Here is a 16,290-nt window from a genome sequence, read left to right as displayed (position 1 = left end):
GCACCACATAAGTTCAAATATATAGTTCAAACCTGACCAAGTCCCGGACATTTGTCGAACGGCTTCTTCCCATGAGTTGCCGAGGACTCGAAGCATCCAGCCGATCAGACAGCGGATGTAAACATGATGCCCAGACGGTATTGTATTAGTTTCTGGAAGAGCTGCCTTGTAAGGTTGCAGCTGATTTGTGAGGATTATTGTGATTTGGTAGGTAAGTTTTTGAGAAAGACCGAGGACTCCTCGGATTAAGGAGCAATTGGAATAGGCAGAATAGGGACTATACCTCCGTGTTGTCAGACAGGGGTATTTAATAGAGTCGCTGAGTCGTCAATGATTGGGCGGAAAAGGAGCCGCCCTCGCCGCTTTGTGGTCACCATCGAGTAGAATAGGCTAACCCGAATGGGCAAAGCGTGATATAAAGGCAATGAGGTCATGGAACGGCACGATGAGCTTCTCTGGGCTATCTTGACCGCCTCGAGCTTGGATCTTTTACAGAATGACATCTCCTGACGTTGATAACGGTATGCATCCAAGTGACCATACCAGGAGATTCGTCTCCAGAGCAGCGTTGCGCTGTCCCTGACCCTTCCTTGGGACCGTCTAGAGCAATGGCAATCTACTGCTAGCATCACCTTTGGTCAAGACGACCCAAAAGAAGGGCCGCCTCTCCTCGGCCAGAAATAGATATAGAAGCACTTGAAGATTTTGCAGCAAAATATCCGGCTGCCGGAACCTAGATCCAAAACTTACCGGCCCGAGATAACCATTCATCAACTATGGAGAACAGTGAACAGGCAAACAGCCCAGAGGGTGCGTCGAGGGTGTCAACACGAACCTCAGGTCGGGTGCTCTCCAGAGACTACGCCGAGCAGAACCTATCGAGGTCGCCGTCCCAGCATCAATCTCGTTCTAGGTATCCCGACTTCAACTTTGGCCCGGCTTCACTGCGTCATCGCATCAGTAGCCTTCAAACAAGTCCGAACCCAAGTCCTGGTCCAGCACGAACTTGGGGAAGAGATTATGCGGATTCCAGCAGAAGATCTGTTGTCATTGCTGCGCCTTCAGCGAGAGGCGATGCCACCGATACTGCGTCCCGAAAATTCTCCCTCGCTGGCCCACCTCCTCTGGATACCTTGGCCGCCAACCAACCATACATTGACCCAGGATACACACAACTCAATCCGGCATATGATCAACCAACGAATGTCAGACCCGTGTGGGGTCTTGCTAAACCGTTGCCTCGTGTGCTGAGACCAGGCATGGTTCCAGCCAAGGATGAGCTTGAGAAAGAAGTCCAAGACGAAGAAAGAGAGGCACAACAGCCGCTGATGGCAGATATCGAAGCCGGCAGGATTGAACCCTCTCTAAGGCCAGACAAGGTATCTTCGCAATTGGACACTATCCGACGCGAGAGAGAAATATCCCTGTATCGAGCCTATCAAAACCAGTACCAAGAGTCACCGGCATTTTCACCCTTTGGTGCCGCCAGAAGAACTTCAGACGCACTGACCGAAACACCGCACACGTGGATTCGACCAGAAGATACAATCGAGGAAGAAGCAGGCTCCGAGTCTCAACAGGCGGAGCAGATTGAACCACCAGAGCTGTCACTACCCGAAGCAGTGGCAAACGTGAAGCGAGCAAAGGAGGAGGAAGAGGAATGGAAAGACGACCCCTACGAGGATGCAGTTCCTTTGGCAGCGTATCAGGCCGAAGATGAAGAAATCCACAATCTGCACACATACTGGTCCATTATTCGGCTGCGTTTTCGAGAACCGTTGGCCGAGCTACTAGGAGTATGTAACCCTCTGGATCCCTCTTTCCCTTCACTTTTGGTTATGAAGACAAGAAATTTGAGGATGATACTCTGACATCTACTTCATTCCCACAGATCATGGTTCAATACACACTTGGATTCAGCGCCAATCTGTCAATGACTGTCTCGCATGGAGCAGCTGGCGTCAATGATACAGGAACCTGGGCATGGGGTTTCGCGACCATGTTAGCCATCTACATCGCGGGCGGGATATCCGGCGCTCATCTGAACCCTGCGATATCACTAATGCTCTACATCTACCGTGGGTTTCCGTTGCGCAAAATCCCCGTCTACGTCGCAGCTCAGATGCTCGGCGCTTTTCTGGCGGCTTTGGTTGCCTTTGGTATCTTCCGGCCCGGCCTCATCGCTCTGCAACTGCATGCGGCGCAGGAGCAACAAAGCCACCTAGTAGAACAGAAGTTGGCTGGAGGCATTGGCTCGGCTTCAGTCTCTCCACTGGTGTTGCCGATGTCAACAGTAGTATTATCTAACTTCCTCACCTTCCCCCGCGCCTCCTGGGTTGATAGCGGCACGGCATATCTTGCCGAACTCGCGGGCACAACCATCCTTACTATCTCGGTTCTCGCCCTCGGTGACGACACCAATGCTCCTCCTGGGGCCGGGATGAACGCCTTTATAGTCGGCTTGCTAGTTACTGTCCTTGGCATGGCGTAAGTACAAGAACGAGCTCTTGTTCGCAGACTTGCTGACCTGTGCATGTTATCTCACTACAGATTTGGGTATATCACCGGTCTAGCCATGAACCCAGCACGCGACTTTGGCCCCCGCCTTGCAATGCTCGTTCTCGGCCACGGCAACTTCAAAACCCTCTTCGCAGACGGCTATTGGTTCAAAGTCGCATGGTTAGGGCCCATAAGCGGTGCTATTCTGGGGGGCCTCCTTTACGACGCAGCTATCTTCGTTGGGGGCGAAAGTCCCGTGAACTATCCCACGAGGCGGATCCGACGGGCTGCGCGGAAGTGGAGGAAGCGATGGAGAGCGAGGATGAACTTTCGACGCACAAGACGGTGAAGTTGGCTTGTGAGAGAGGGGACTGTGTTGAGTTCGATGAATACGTACGGACAGTCAGAAATGGACGTCGCACATTTGTGATATTCATGCTTCTTGGGACCCTCCCAGTGGTGAGATGTCGACGGTGTTTTATGGTAATTAAGCAAAAGGGAAGGATCTGTCTCTACTCATGATCATGGCGGAGATGGATCTTGTACGATCTTTCCGCATATACAATGCCATTCGCGTTATTCATGGTTGATATCAACGCAAGCAATAAATGACTCTCGAGATACACTTTGAGTGTTGGTCTTTCTCGACTGGTTGAGGGGTGCTTTAACCCTTGACTTGTGAGACACAGCAACATACCAAGGTGTTAAGTACTCCCATAAACGTAGATTGTCAGTATTATTCCAACATCTTTTCCGTGAATGCAATAGTCTTGTCGAGGAAGGACAGCGTCGACGAGGGAAAAGGAGAAACATGCATTTCAGCGCACCTGTGATCCGTAGTAATGATAGCGCAGATCACGTGGCATCATCCAGCAGCCGAGTCTTGGCGTGTTTCATCTCCGATGCCCGAATATCAGACTAAAGACTCGATTCCAGGCGACAGGATAAGATACACTTCCCTGATGTCCATCAACTTTCGCTTACACTGGACTTTCGCTGGACATTGACGTCGACTTGGATTGCTGCCACAGCCTGACTTTTCCATTCTAACTTGTCTCATGTTCTGGGTGTGCAGATCCGACTTCGAGCGCCAATGTTCTCATCCGCCTTCAAGTCCTTCAGCTCGAATATAACGTCCAACTATGAAGTGTCCAAACATCCCTCTGCAAATGTAGGGGTCTGGACCATCTTTGACGCGAAGAAGAAGAACAGTGGCACTCAGGCCTCGGTTTTCATCTTTGATAGGAAATCGCTCGATGTCACCACTAGCGGGTTTGGAGCACGTGCTACGAGCGCCACGTCGGTGCGCAAGATCCAAGATGAGGTCGTCGAGCGCTTGAAGAAGGAAGCCAGCAGCCTGGCTCGGCTACGTCATCCCTCTATTCTGCAGCTGGTCGAACCGGTCGAAGAGACCCGCAGTGGAGGGTTGATGTTTGCGACGGAGCCTGTCTTGTGCTCCTTATCCGCTGCACTGGCAAAGAAGGATCGAGAGGGGAATGGAAGGGGGAAGACTGTCTCGCGGTCTGCGTCGAATGATGGCGCCACTTCTCGGGCACAGCAAGACGTGGAAGTCGACGAATTGGAAATTCAGAAGGGGCTGCTGCAGGTCGCGAAGGGGCTCGAATTCTTACACGACTCTGCTAAGCTTGTTCACGGAAACCTGACTCCGGATGCCATCATGATCAATGCAAAGTCAGACTGGAAGATCTCCGGACTCGGCTTCGCTGGGCCGCCCGACGGAGCGGAAGGGCATCAGACCGTTCCTCAGATTTCTCTGTCTGAGGTACTCCACCATGATTCTCGAATCCCTCGAACTGTTCAACTGGACCTCGACTATACTTCTCCCGACTTCGTGCTCGACTCGAATATCAACTTTTCGGCCGATATCTTCTCACTCGCTCTGGTTATCCTCGCATGCTACAGACAGCCGCATCGGTCACCAATTGAAACCCATGGCAACCAGTCAACGTATAAAAAGATCTTCAGCAGCGCTTCCACCGTACCGACCAGCGCAAACAACTATCTCTGCGACGGTGCTTTGCCACGGGAGTTGAATGTCACGTTACCGAGAATGTTGACCAGAAGACCCGCTCAACGGATGACCGCGAGTGAGTTCCAGCAATCGCAATACTTTGACAACATTTTGGTCAACACGATGAGGTTCTTGGATGCTTTCCCCGCGAAAACTCCTGCCGAGAAATCACAATTCATGAAAGGCCTCGGCCGAGTCCTTCCTCAATTTCCGCCTTCTGTGCTAGGAAAGAAGATCCTTAGTGTTCTTCTGGACGAGATGAAGGATCGGGAACTACTCCCACTCATTATGCAAAATATCTTCCAGATAGTCAAAGTCGTCCCGTTCAGCAAAGAACTTGTCTCGGATAATATCCTGCCACGAATGAGAGACATATTCTTGTCCAAACCCAAAACCGAAGAACGGGATACCGGCAAAGAGGCCGCTTTCCTTGCAGTCCTCAATAACATTCAACTCATTGCCGACAACTGCTCTGCGAAGCAGTTCAAAGATGATGTCTTACCTATTGTTCATGTGGCGATGGAGTCATCGACCCATTCACTTACTGATGCCGCTTTACAGACCTTACCCGTTGTTCTCCCTTTGATCGACTTTACAACGGTCAAACACGATCTATTCCCAGTTGTGGCCAACGTTTTCAGCAAGACTAATAGCCTGACTATCAAGATTCGAGGCCTTGAAGCGCTGGGAGTACTCTGTGGAGTCGCGCCGGACCAGACGGAAAATAATATCGACGACTTCCCTGGGAAGGCCCAGCAAGAAAAGCAGGATAGGAATGTTTCCAGCTTGGACAAATTCACAATGCAGGAGAAGATTGTCCCTCTCCTGAAGGCGATCAAAACGAAAGAACCAGCAGTCATGATGGCGGCTCTGAAGGTGTTCCGACAAATCGGCACTGTTGGCGATACTGATTTCTTAGCCACTGAGGTGATGCCCATCCTCTGGAACTTTGCATTGGGCCCTCTACTTGACCTTCCGCAATTCAAAGCGTTCATGGATGTCATCAAAAGTCTCTCAAGCAAGATCGAGCGCGAACAGATTCGTAAACTGCAGGAACTCTCTTCGAGCAGGGTTCCAGAGTCGAGGGCTGCTTCCTCGTCGCTTAAGCAGGTCGGTAACGGTATCCATCAAGCTAATCAAGTCGCAAGCACAGAAGACAACTTTGAGAAGCTTGTCCTTGGAGACAAGAATACTGACAAGATCGATGTCTTTGCGGGAGCTCTTTCTGATGGACAAAAGCTGACTCCGAATCCGCCATCCTACTCGTGGGCTCCCATAGATGCTGCCAGCGGGAGGAACACATTGGCACATCAAATGCCCTCGTCATTACCAGTTCTCCAACCGCAACCTCTATCCCGCTCAATTACTCCGGACGTCAGTGCCTCGGCGTTTCCAAGTCTTCAACCTGCCCAGCAATCCTCAGCCTCTATTTGGGGGTCGTCTTCATCTTCGCCTGCACCCTCGCAGAGTCAGCATCAAGTGCTACAGCCATCAAGTTATCTCTCTGGTTCTGTAAGCAACATATCTCCGCCGATAGCATCGCCAAATACGACCTGGCAACTCCCCCCGCCTCCGGGAGCGCAAGGGACTTCTAGTCCTGGATTCGCGCCTATGATAGCCCCCCCTCCTCCAGGCAACAGTCAGAGGACTGCTTGGCCGCAACCGAATTACAATAATTTTGCAGTGTCCTCGCCTCCGACCCCTGGATTCGGTGCCTCCATGAACGTGTTGCAACCGCAGAAATCTCAGCAGCAAACACCGCAACAGCAGAAGACAGGTCTGGACAAGTACGAATCTCTGCTATAAGAGTGGTTGAGAGTTGGCGATTTGCTCCGTGTCACTATTGGTCAGATATAGGCGGCAATTATAGATCGACACGCGCGAAGTTGGGAGGAAGAGGCGATTCTTTCGTATAGTGATTGGATCTTGCTGAAAGACGCGTGCGATCCCAGGATTGGCCAAACCAGCTATTGCAGATTTGGGTTATAATTAGTCCGCATTGTGCAACAGGATGACAGACTCCAACTCGTGCCTGAGGCACAAGGGCATCAGACTGGCAACGCCATTCGCTGAATGTTCCTGGCATGAAGACCACCAATGGTGATATGCGCCATGGGCGAAACCCTTAAGCCACCACGATTCTGTGGACCTTGCGGACCGGAAAGAAGCTGAGTCGAAGCTCTGGCCTGACCGAGGTTGATTCGCTGCTAAATGCAAGGCTCTCGCCTAGATTATCTGATTAACCCCAATCAGGTCTGTCGATTTACATACACTGCTTCGGTCGAAGGCCTTCGTCCAACGTGGTTCTATACCGTGACCAGGATCGGAAAAGATCTATCTGTAAGTCTGACGACTTTAGGCCATACAAGGGGTTTTTCTATCTTGCGAGAGAATCAGCCCCACCCTTTCAGAGGTATGGATCTTCAACTATTAAACGTGCCTCAGAACTATTGATGAGTTTTTGGTTCTGCACCTCCAGGACTACTTCTTCAACTCGCGTCAAACTCATGAGAATCTCGTCCTTCAGGTGCTACATATACTGCTATGCAACAGAACATCCCAGGAATTGCCTTCTCCGGAGGCAACGGCGATCAACGTTCATACACCTGGATCAATAACTACCCCCTTCTGGCGACCCTGGCCCAGCTACGGCTTAGGCCCAGTTGGCCACCGAGGCCGTCACAACCAGCTCGTCAAGAGCCTTAAAGCCTGGCATATGATACAATTTGGAGGGGGGATTGTAAATATGCCGAAACCCCTTCCTCTCCTGATGGTCCATGAAACCTACATACTTGAGTCAATCCGGATTTGACATTGAACCCATTTCAACTCAGTGCCCTGGAAGCTACCCTATGTATCTGCGCACGTACGCACAAGTGCACAGAGAAAGCGACTTGTGGGCAAACACCCCTCGCTGATAGATAAATAGATGTCGAATCCTTTCATCGAGGCGAGTCAGGAGGTTGATCTCGCCGCGCAAAGCATGACCTTACGGTAGATGCGGTGGGAGTGCTGGATGCACCTCTCCCCCAGGACCACTCCGTAGAGACTAGAGACTAGATCATGGCAGGCAACGGAGGTTGACAATACTGGGGTTCGACTTCACATAGCGCGTACTCGTATGTGGAGGTGAGGGTAAGCAGGGGCCCCAAGTTTGCAAGACGATTCGGTGGGGCGCTAAATATGCGACCGGGATCAACCCACTGCGTTCCAATACCGTATTGGGGCGGTCCGATTGGATCAGTCGACCCTACCCAGGTACATACGAAGGCTTCGATAGTCTATGGGAAGTTGGTGTCGAAAGCATTGGAGATCAGGAAAAGATATGTAATTAGCGGTGACTGGATCGGGAATAAAGATGCAGGGTAGGATACGTATTGAGGGACCCTCTGCTCTGAGTCAGTCGTCTGTGTTACTCGGTACCTCGCACTTGTACTGGAGTAGTGAGTAAGAAGATTATGCAAGGAACAAATCCCTTCGAGGTCGTTCGTCCGGGGCAAGATGAAGAACTCCGGCGGCATCGGCTCACGTGAAGCTGACGGCGGTTATTGGCGGAAAGACGCAGCCAAGCTCCAAACTCCGAGCTCCGATGTCGCGCGGGCCAGAATTTCGTCAAAACGATATGTAATTAACGGGGTAACTCTGTACAGAAAAAGACCAGAAAGACATAATATACGAGGGAAGAAAACAGTCACTTGTTAACATCTCTATCATCGACAGGCGCCCTTCGACAACCTCTCCTCTCCTCTCTCCGTGTTGTCTGCGCTCTCTATCTCCCTCGCAGCTGGCGACTCCCTCCACCGTCCAGCTTCTCTCCTATATCTAATCCCACCCACCCCCTGGTGTTCGATGATCCCCGAGCAATAACAGACAAAAGACAATGTCACTCCCTCGGCTATTCCGCACGCCCTGCGCGCGCGCGCTCACCTCATCCACATTCAAGTCGGACTCGATACGGCTACGGCCCTCTTATAGACTGTTTTCGACATTTTCTTCACGTCAAAAGTCGTCTTTGAGTGTAGACGATGACATCCACTCCAAGCTTCCGGGCATCGACCCGTCAAAGTTGGAGGTCACCAAGACCATCACCCCGAAAGAGCTGGTGCCCAATAAAGACCTTGTATTTGGGAGAACCTTTACCGGTAAGGGAGGCCGAATGGAATATAGCTCTTGAATATTATGGCGTTTGTTTTTATTGACCGCAACAAAACAGATCATATGCTGTCCATCGAATGGACGGCGTCGCAGGGCTGGCTGCCTCCTCGGATAACCCCCTACCAAAACCTCTCGCTCGATCCCGCGACCTGCGTCTTCCATTATGCATTCGAATGCTTCGAGGGCATGAAAGCGTACAAATGTCTGAAAGATAACTCGCTGCGACTGTTCAGGCCGGACAAGAACATGGAGCGCATGAACAAGTCGGCCGCCCGCATCGCGCTCCCCACGTTTGAAGGCGACAAACTTGTAGACTTGATCGGCACGCTGTGCAAGTTGGACGAGCGCTTCATCTCCGCCGAGAAGGGATACTCACTGTACATCCGACCGACGCTGATTGGGACGCAGCGAACGCTCGGTGTCGGACCACCGGGTTCGGCGTTGCTCTACGTCATTGCGTCCCCAGTCGGGCCATATTACCCAACCGGTTTCAAGGCCATCTCGCTAGAGGCCACCGACTATGCTGTGCGCTCTTGGCCGGGCGGCGTGGGCGACAAGAAACTGGGCGCCAACTACGCGCCCTGCATCGTGCCACAGCTGAAAGCGGCCAAGAAGGGCTTGCACCAGAACCTCTGGCTCTTCGGCCCCGAAGAGTACATCACCGAGGTGGGCACGATGAACCTGTTCGTGTGCATCCGCAACAAGGAGACGGGACAAAAGGAGCTCCTGACGGCGCCGCTCGACGGGACCATCCTCGAGGGCGTGACGCGCGACTCGGTGCTCGCCCTGGCCCGCGAGCGCCTCGAGCCTGAAGGGTGGAACGTCGCCGAGCGGTACGTCAAGATGCAGGACCTGGCCGACGCGGACAGCGAGGGCCGGCTGCTCGAGGTGTTCGGCGCCGGCACCGCCGCCATCGTCGCCCCCGTGCGCAGCATCTCGTGGAAGGACCGCGTCCTGCACTGCGGCCTGAAACCCAACGAAGAGGCCGGCGAGGTCGCCAGCAAGATGAAGGGCTGGATCGAGGCCATCCAGTACGGCGACGAGGACCATCCGTGGAGTTATAAAATTCCTGCCTAAGCCTAAATCTAACAGGGGCGAGAGAGAGAGAGAGAGAGAGAGAGAGAGAGAGACTGGAGATGATGCCTCCTTGTTTTAGCACCCCTTTTGAACTCGTTTATACCTTACAGACAGAGAAAAAAAGAAAGAAAGAAAGAGACAAGAGATGTGAATTATATCATATCGCTTTTTGATACTTATTTTTTTTCCCTTTTCTGTTCCTTTTCTTCCCGCCCCCTTCGCGATGATGGCGCTTTTTTTCCCGTTCTTCGAATTCTTTGAAATCTATATACGTTCTACTCTCCCTCCCCCCTTTCCTTCTCTGGCAATCCCTTTTTTCTGGTTGCACCTATGCATACATACTACGTACTAGATTGTGAATTCAATGCGACGTCCCTCTCCCCTTTCCCCATTTTTCTTCTTTCGAAAAAATAAAACGTGAGTGAATGAACTGGTTGGGGGCCGGTGAAAGAGGGTGAAACCTGAGGATCACACCGTTGACGTTGGTTGACATTGACATGAACATGAACATGAACATGAATACGAGGTACGGACACCACGTCCTGGGTATACTGACAGGATATATATATAGACAGATAGATTTGTCTATACATAGACCTATAGATAGATCTCGAGTTAGTTGCACTCAAGAGATATAGACCAACAATGTCCAGCCCGCCAGTTCGTATACATGTGTGTATAAACCTCTGATCCCCAGATATCGCAGAGCCATAAACTTTTTCTATATCATTTTGTTCCCAGGGACGAATCCTCCTAGTCTCATTCTCATTCTCATTCTCATTTCCGTCAAGACACATACAAACCATACAACGCAAACAGATTGCAACCAAAGATGATTTATCGGGCGTTTTCATGAACTCAGCAAATCTCGCACGCTCATGCCCTTGCCTCGATCTTTACTGTTGTCTCTCATCCGGCCTACCGTCGAGGCTGTCACGCTGCTTTGGGCCTCGGTCCTCCCACCACCTCTCCACTCGTTCGTCAACATCATCAAGGCCGCACTGGCTGTGGCCTCCGCGGTGCCCGAACCATCACTCAGGGCGCCGGGGGAACTGCTCCCAGCCTCACGTTCGCGCTGAATCGATGCGTTGTAATGGGGTGGCAGTTGTAAGGACGCCACCGCAGGGTGAGGTAGTGGGAGGTTCATGGCGGCTTTCGGCGAAGGCAGCGGCTGCAAATTCGGGCTCGGGTTTGACATCGAACCCGAATAGCCGCCGGAGGGATTGACACTTGTCCAAGAGGACGTCGGCGTGTTCAGCACGCCGCTCCCAGACTTCCCGACACTGCTGTTGGTTTGCGTCCTTGCTAGGTCGGGTGAGAAATGGATGGAGTTGAATGCTGGTGACAACAGTGTCGGAGTCGGAGTCGCAGAGGAGACCATGCCCCCGGAGTGCACAGTGATGGAGGGCGAAGTCGTAAAGGACTGTACGCCGGCTGGTAAGAGCGGTCTCTTCCTCAAGTTGCCAGCTTCGTCCATTGCTCCTTGCGATTGGCTGTGAATGTGAGGGGACGGATAGGCTGAAGAACCGCTCAATGACGCGACAGAGGACTTGCGCGAGTCTCGCAATGTCCATTCGCTGCCGGCCACGGTGCTAGGTCGACTACTCCGTCCCCTTGCTGGTGGGGCCGCAGGAATAGTCGTAGTCACGACGTCGACAGCTCCATCCTCGTCCTCATCCTCGTCTTGATCGTCTTCGTCTTCGTCGTCCAAATCCTCATCCTCGCCCGGCGGGTCGTCTAACTGCATCCTCGAACTTGTTGAAGATCTCATTCTGCCACCTAACTTTGCATTCTCGTCCTTCAGCTGGGCCACACATCCCTCCAGGTACCGTACGTACTCAATTCCTGCTTGCAAGATGGCAAGTTTATGCATCTCCACGCCTTCACAAGCGGGAATCATATCTTTCAAGACCCCAAACTCTTCATTCATTTTACTCCGCCTGCGTCGTTCTATGATGCTATGGGCAGTCTTGCGGGCAATCTTCCTGCCCGCAGCGCTTGTGGCAGAGGGTTGTTTCCGCTTCGAGTTTGTGGTGGTGTTCGACGCTGCGGATGCAGCTGTGGAGGCTTTGTTGGGAGGAGACGTCGCGGAGGTTGCCGCCGACGCGGGAGGTACGTAGCTCGCATCACTGGCTGGAGAAGAGTTGTTTGTCGCCTGAGACTTGGGCTTCATCTGAATGATCTTACGGGCTCGACTTGGAGGAGGGGGGAGAGCGTAGGAAGTATTGGCACCGCCGTTGGTGGCCGCAGACTCGACGACGGCCGCTTTGACCACTCCTGAAGACGTCCTCTTGTGTCGGGGACTCGCGGCGAGCGGTTTGTCTTGAGGGGAGACAGGAGGCGTACTTTGCGAGGGCGCCGTAGAGTTTGTGGCGTCTCGTGTATGCGACGACTTTCCATTCGAGGGGGTCTGGGAGTGTGCGTCGGTCGACCGAATTGCTGGCGGCGGCAGAGTGAAGATTGATTCCATCTCTGAGGTCTGGAACGCCTTCAAGTTCTCCAAGGCTTTCAAGTCAGATGAGCCGGTTGGAGTGGGCGGTGGTTTCGGCCGTGGCATAGTTGAGGAAGAGGAGGGGCGAACAATCGAATGTCGATCGAGATGAATGTAGGAGGGCAACGCAAGAATAGTACCGAGTACTCGAGTCGTAGAACACGCAGAGGAGAGAGGTCAAGCGGTCTCAGACTGAAGCACGCGAGGTGTGTATATCCGGGCTTTGTGAGGAAATCTCCAACGTTTCACACCGGAACCGAGAGAGTCAACGCTCTGCCAGAAGAGAAGCACAATGATAGAACTGAGGGCATGATGAGCAGGCGAAGGGGGGAAACGAGGGGTGTTTAAAAAAGACAACGACAAGGACCGTTGTCAGAACACAACCAAGGAGAAAGACTTGGGAGGGCAGGGAATACCAGAAGCTGCTTGGAAAAATAAGGACGAGTTTGTTCGCAACAATTGCAATTCGGAAACGTCGAGATGGACGGATATGGGCACGTGTATCAAGCACAGTGAGCACACGACACCCATGGACGACCCTCGTGTGATGGCCGTGATAGGTGATAGGAGCAGAGCAAACCAGCCTAGCGATACTCATAGTTGCTTCTCAGTGCCCTCGTGTGTGGCGGGCGGGACGGTCAGTGGCTGCTCAAGGATCTCTGGAAGCGTGGGAGGGGGAGTCCCAGGAGATGGACCCCGGTTTGGCCTTGCCGGGGGGTTGGTGGTGCTCGTTTCGACATTTTCCCTATGTTGAAGCTGAGAGAGGCAACAAGGGGAAAAGCTGAGGCGAGCGTGAGAGAAGAAACGAGGACCAACTCTAGACATGAAAACACGCTGCACGTTCTAGAACAAATCGACCTGATTGGATCGTGGCCCAGAAGTTTGTGCCCTTGAAGACGCCCTCGTCCCCGCTTTATCGATACGGAGACACGGCCACTATGCATGTGCTTCCCGGATCCTCCTTGTCAAGGGGCATTACAAGTAGTGCACGTACAAGGTACAATGCAGCTATTCAATGGTATGCGAAAAATGTGAAGATGGACCAGAAGTTTGGGGGTATCATGTTTTTTGGCACTTTTCGATTACAACTAGTATATAGACAACAGTTGCATCAAGATCAAATATACGGTCCTTTTAGTGGTGGCTGCTGCTGCTGTCACCCCGCCGCATGGTCGTCGTCAATGGTTTTCTAACTCATCGCCCTCATGTCGTGGTCTTTTTGGCCCCATTGCTAACGCCGTGCGACGGTTCCGGTCGCTTGAAATGCACCTTCAATGGCTCCCAAGAATGCGCATTGTATGTCTAAGGCAAATGTCAGCGGTGGCTCCCAAGCACGTACAGCATGGCATCAGGATAAAACACTCACCTCTTGCACTTTCTGGCAAGTCTTCAACCCCCAGTCGGTCACCCCAACCATCAAGCAACTCTCAAACATGAACGCCATGCTGCCTTCGCCCACCTTTTGAGGCGGCAAATCCGCCGTCGACGCCTTTTCAAATGTCTGCATGTCTGGTCCATGCCCGCTCATCGTGTTATGGAGACTTGCTCCTGCTGGCTGGAACCCGCCCTTGCCAGCCCCCTTGGCATCGTAGTTACCCATGATCAGCCCCATGAACTCGGACATGGTATTGCGATGATACCACGGGGGCCGGAAGGTGTCTTCGGCCACCAGCCATCGGGGAGGGAAAATGACGAAATCCAGAACAGCTGTTCCTGCTCCGTGAGGATGAGACGGGGCAGACAAGACGGTGAAGATAGAAGGGTCGGGATGATCGTAGGAGATGCTGCCCACAGGGTTGAATCGGCCTAGATCGTACTTGTAGGGATAATAGGTGCCGTGCCAGCCCACAATGTCAAATGGGGTGTGAGATTGCTTGGCTGAAAAGAGATTACCGCCGAATTTGCCGTACAGCGTCCACTCAGTGTTCTCGTAGTCCTCGATGAAATCGGCCACCGGTGTCTGGAAGTCGCGTGCGTTTGCGAGACCATTGGAACCAATTGGTCCCAGCTCGGGCAATTTGAAGTGGCCCTGGTACAATTCACAGACGTACCCTCGCGCGGGTTCGTTGTTATGCAATGTAACGTGGTATCGAGTTCCCCGCGGAATGACACAGATTTCATTCGGTCGCACAAGCATCTTGCCAAATTCGGTTCGGATGTCAAGCACCCCATGTTGTGGAACAATCAAGAAATCGCCGTCGGCGCTGTAGAATGCCGTCTTGTCCGGCATGCTGCTGCCACAGGCGTAGATGTAGATGCCCAGGCCTTGTTTCATGGTGGGATCTCCCGCGCCAGCCACCAGGTGCAGGGAGTGAATCCAAGACACCTCTTTGTCGAAATCGAAGGGATCCCATCGCAGCTGATTCGGGATTACATTGAAATGGGCGCTGAAACTGGGAGTGGGAGAGGCTAGGGACTGCGACGAGGACGAAGGTACCGGTTGGAAGTTCTGGTGACTAGCAGAGGGAAGAATTCGGTAGAGCCATGTCTGCTGGTTCTCGTCTCGTGGCGCAGTGAAGGCCGTGCCTGAAAACTTCTCGTTGTACAGGCCGTACGGGCATTTTTGAGGAGAGTTTGCCGCTACAGGTAGCGTGCCTGGAATAGCTTCACTCCTGGAGAGGATCATGTCAGCCAATGGAAGACCAAAAAAAAAGCGTTGAGAGATCCCATACTCTTTGTACCCCCCGAACCCATTCAGATATTCGTACGTGTCGGTCACAGCGAATTGGGTTACAGGCATCGTCGATGGCTTGTTCGTCGGTAAAGGTATTCACGTTGCGAACTAATAACGGCAGTGTTAGTGACAAGTCACAACTTCTGTTGAGGCTGGGAGGTGAAGTGAATGAAAGGGGACGAGGCTGGAAGAGTTGACAAGAGCTGAGGAGCAGTGGATGGACATACTGGTGAGGGGCGTCTTGTACTTGATGTTGATGTCCTTGTTTTCGCGGTGCCTTTCGATGGCCTCTTGTAAACGTTTAAGGCCCTGCATGAAGGGCAGTATTGTCGTATGATCACCTGTGATGAGGAATGAGATAGACAGGTCAGAGAGGAGAGTGCGGAATGGTTTGTGAGAAAGCGAGGGACTGATTCCGTGGGGAGGAGGAATATGAATGAAATGCAAAACGGGCCCAAGTAGTCCCTCAGCCTGAAGATGGGATGCGAAGTGCAGAAGTGGATACAATCCCCCAAACAATAGTGCAGGTGCGCTAGGACCCAGTTTTCGTGAATATGCGAGGGAATCAAATGGGGAGGGGCTTGAAAGACACCGAGATGGACAGGGGTGGGAGTCACTGGTGATAATGACTTGGCGGTCTCCGATAGACCGCGAGCCCGAGCTACAAGCACAGCTCCATCACACCCAATGCGAGAAGGAGGTGTGGCCGTTGTGCCTCTGTGGTTGGACGGCCATGCCCGCAGAGTCATCTTTCCATGGCCACGCACAGCTGGTCAAACACGAGGACGGGCGAGAAATTTCGCTGCAACCGTCCAAGATTAGGTTAGAGGCAGGTGAGGGCAAAAGGCACGGACACAGTGGGATAGCATTCCGAGATAGGAATTGGAGATGCCAAAGCGCCGTGAATGGATGAGAGCAAGCCACTGGGGCCCCCGACAAGACATGGATAGCGGAATGAGGCGTAAGTTTTTTGTTTCTTTAGGGCTTGGACTCGGGCTCGAGGTGCCTGGACAGTGCGGGATGTCTGCGTCGCAAGCAAGTTTAGCAGCCAGTTTTAGGTGCAATTCGGTGGGCCTAGTGGCTGTTGTGGGCAGTGGGGCGATCGGCAGGGCGAATTGAGACGCCCAAACAAAACCCCGATCCCAGGCCAATGTCCCAATCTCCTGCCTCCTGTGCCGACTTTCCCGCTAAACAGCCCACCCTCTCGGTCGTTTGTGCGCTCAGTGACGCCTGCTTGTCAACTGCACACGCATGCACCCCTCACCACCAAACGACGCTGCCCTTTAACCGAGGGGTGTGAGAATGGTGAGAGAAAAGGAAGAAAGTGAAATCGGTGGTGGTGGGCTTGTGTGAGTCTGACGT

General features: G+C 52.7%; 5 protein-coding genes across 5 annotated transcripts; 3 read left to right on the top strand and 2 right to left on the bottom strand.

Annotated features, from left to right (window-relative positions):
• Positions 1-776: 776 nt before the first annotated feature.
• On the top strand, positions 777-2,848 carry AYO21_01978 (hypothetical protein; the record flags this gene model as incomplete). Its single annotated transcript, XM_022651959.1, has 3 exons — positions 777-1,796; positions 1,892-2,487; positions 2,551-2,848. The coding sequence occupies 3 exons, from the start codon at positions 777-779 to the stop codon at positions 2,846-2,848; spliced, it is 1,914 nt and encodes a 637-aa protein (XP_022515703.1).
• A 744-nt stretch (positions 2,849-3,592) lies between these two features.
• Positions 3,593-6,337, top strand: AYO21_01977 (hypothetical protein; the record flags this gene model as incomplete). Its single annotated transcript, XM_022651958.1, has 1 exon — positions 3,593-6,337. The coding sequence occupies one exon, from the start codon at positions 3,593-3,595 to the stop codon at positions 6,335-6,337; it is 2,745 nt and encodes a 914-aa protein (XP_022515702.1).
• A 2,074-nt stretch (positions 6,338-8,411) lies between these two features.
• On the top strand, positions 8,412-9,763 carry AYO21_01976 (branched-chain amino acid aminotransferase; the record flags this gene model as incomplete). Its single annotated transcript, XM_022651957.1, has 2 exons — positions 8,412-8,673; positions 8,745-9,763. The coding sequence occupies 2 exons, from the start codon at positions 8,412-8,414 to the stop codon at positions 9,761-9,763; spliced, it is 1,281 nt and encodes a 426-aa protein (XP_022515701.1).
• An 850-nt stretch (positions 9,764-10,613) lies between these two features.
• AYO21_01975 (hypothetical protein) lies at positions 10,614-12,320 on the bottom strand (the record flags this gene model as incomplete). Its single annotated transcript, XM_022651956.1, has 1 exon — positions 10,614-12,320. The coding sequence occupies one exon, from the start codon at positions 12,318-12,320 to the stop codon at positions 10,614-10,616; it is 1,707 nt and encodes a 568-aa protein (XP_022515700.1).
• Positions 12,321-13,457: 1,137 nt separating this feature from the next.
• On the bottom strand, positions 13,458-14,994 carry AYO21_01974 (homogentisate 1,2-dioxygenase; the record flags this gene model as incomplete). Its single annotated transcript, XM_022651955.1, has 3 exons — positions 13,458-13,556; positions 13,621-14,866; positions 14,927-14,994. The coding sequence occupies 3 exons, from the start codon at positions 14,992-14,994 to the stop codon at positions 13,458-13,460; spliced, it is 1,413 nt and encodes a 470-aa protein (XP_022515699.1).
• Between the last annotated feature and the right edge of the window lie 1,296 nt (positions 14,995-16,290).

The sequence above is a fragment of the Fonsecaea monophora genome (genome assembly GCF_001642475.1).
Source record: "Fonsecaea monophora strain CBS 269.37 chromosome Unknown Scaff8, whole genome shotgun sequence".
In the NCBI taxonomy this organism is placed as follows: domain Eukaryota; kingdom Fungi; phylum Ascomycota; class Eurotiomycetes; order Chaetothyriales; family Herpotrichiellaceae; genus Fonsecaea; species Fonsecaea monophora.
Note: the sequence above shows the minus strand (reverse complement) of the source record. Positions and strands in the feature narration are given on the sequence as shown.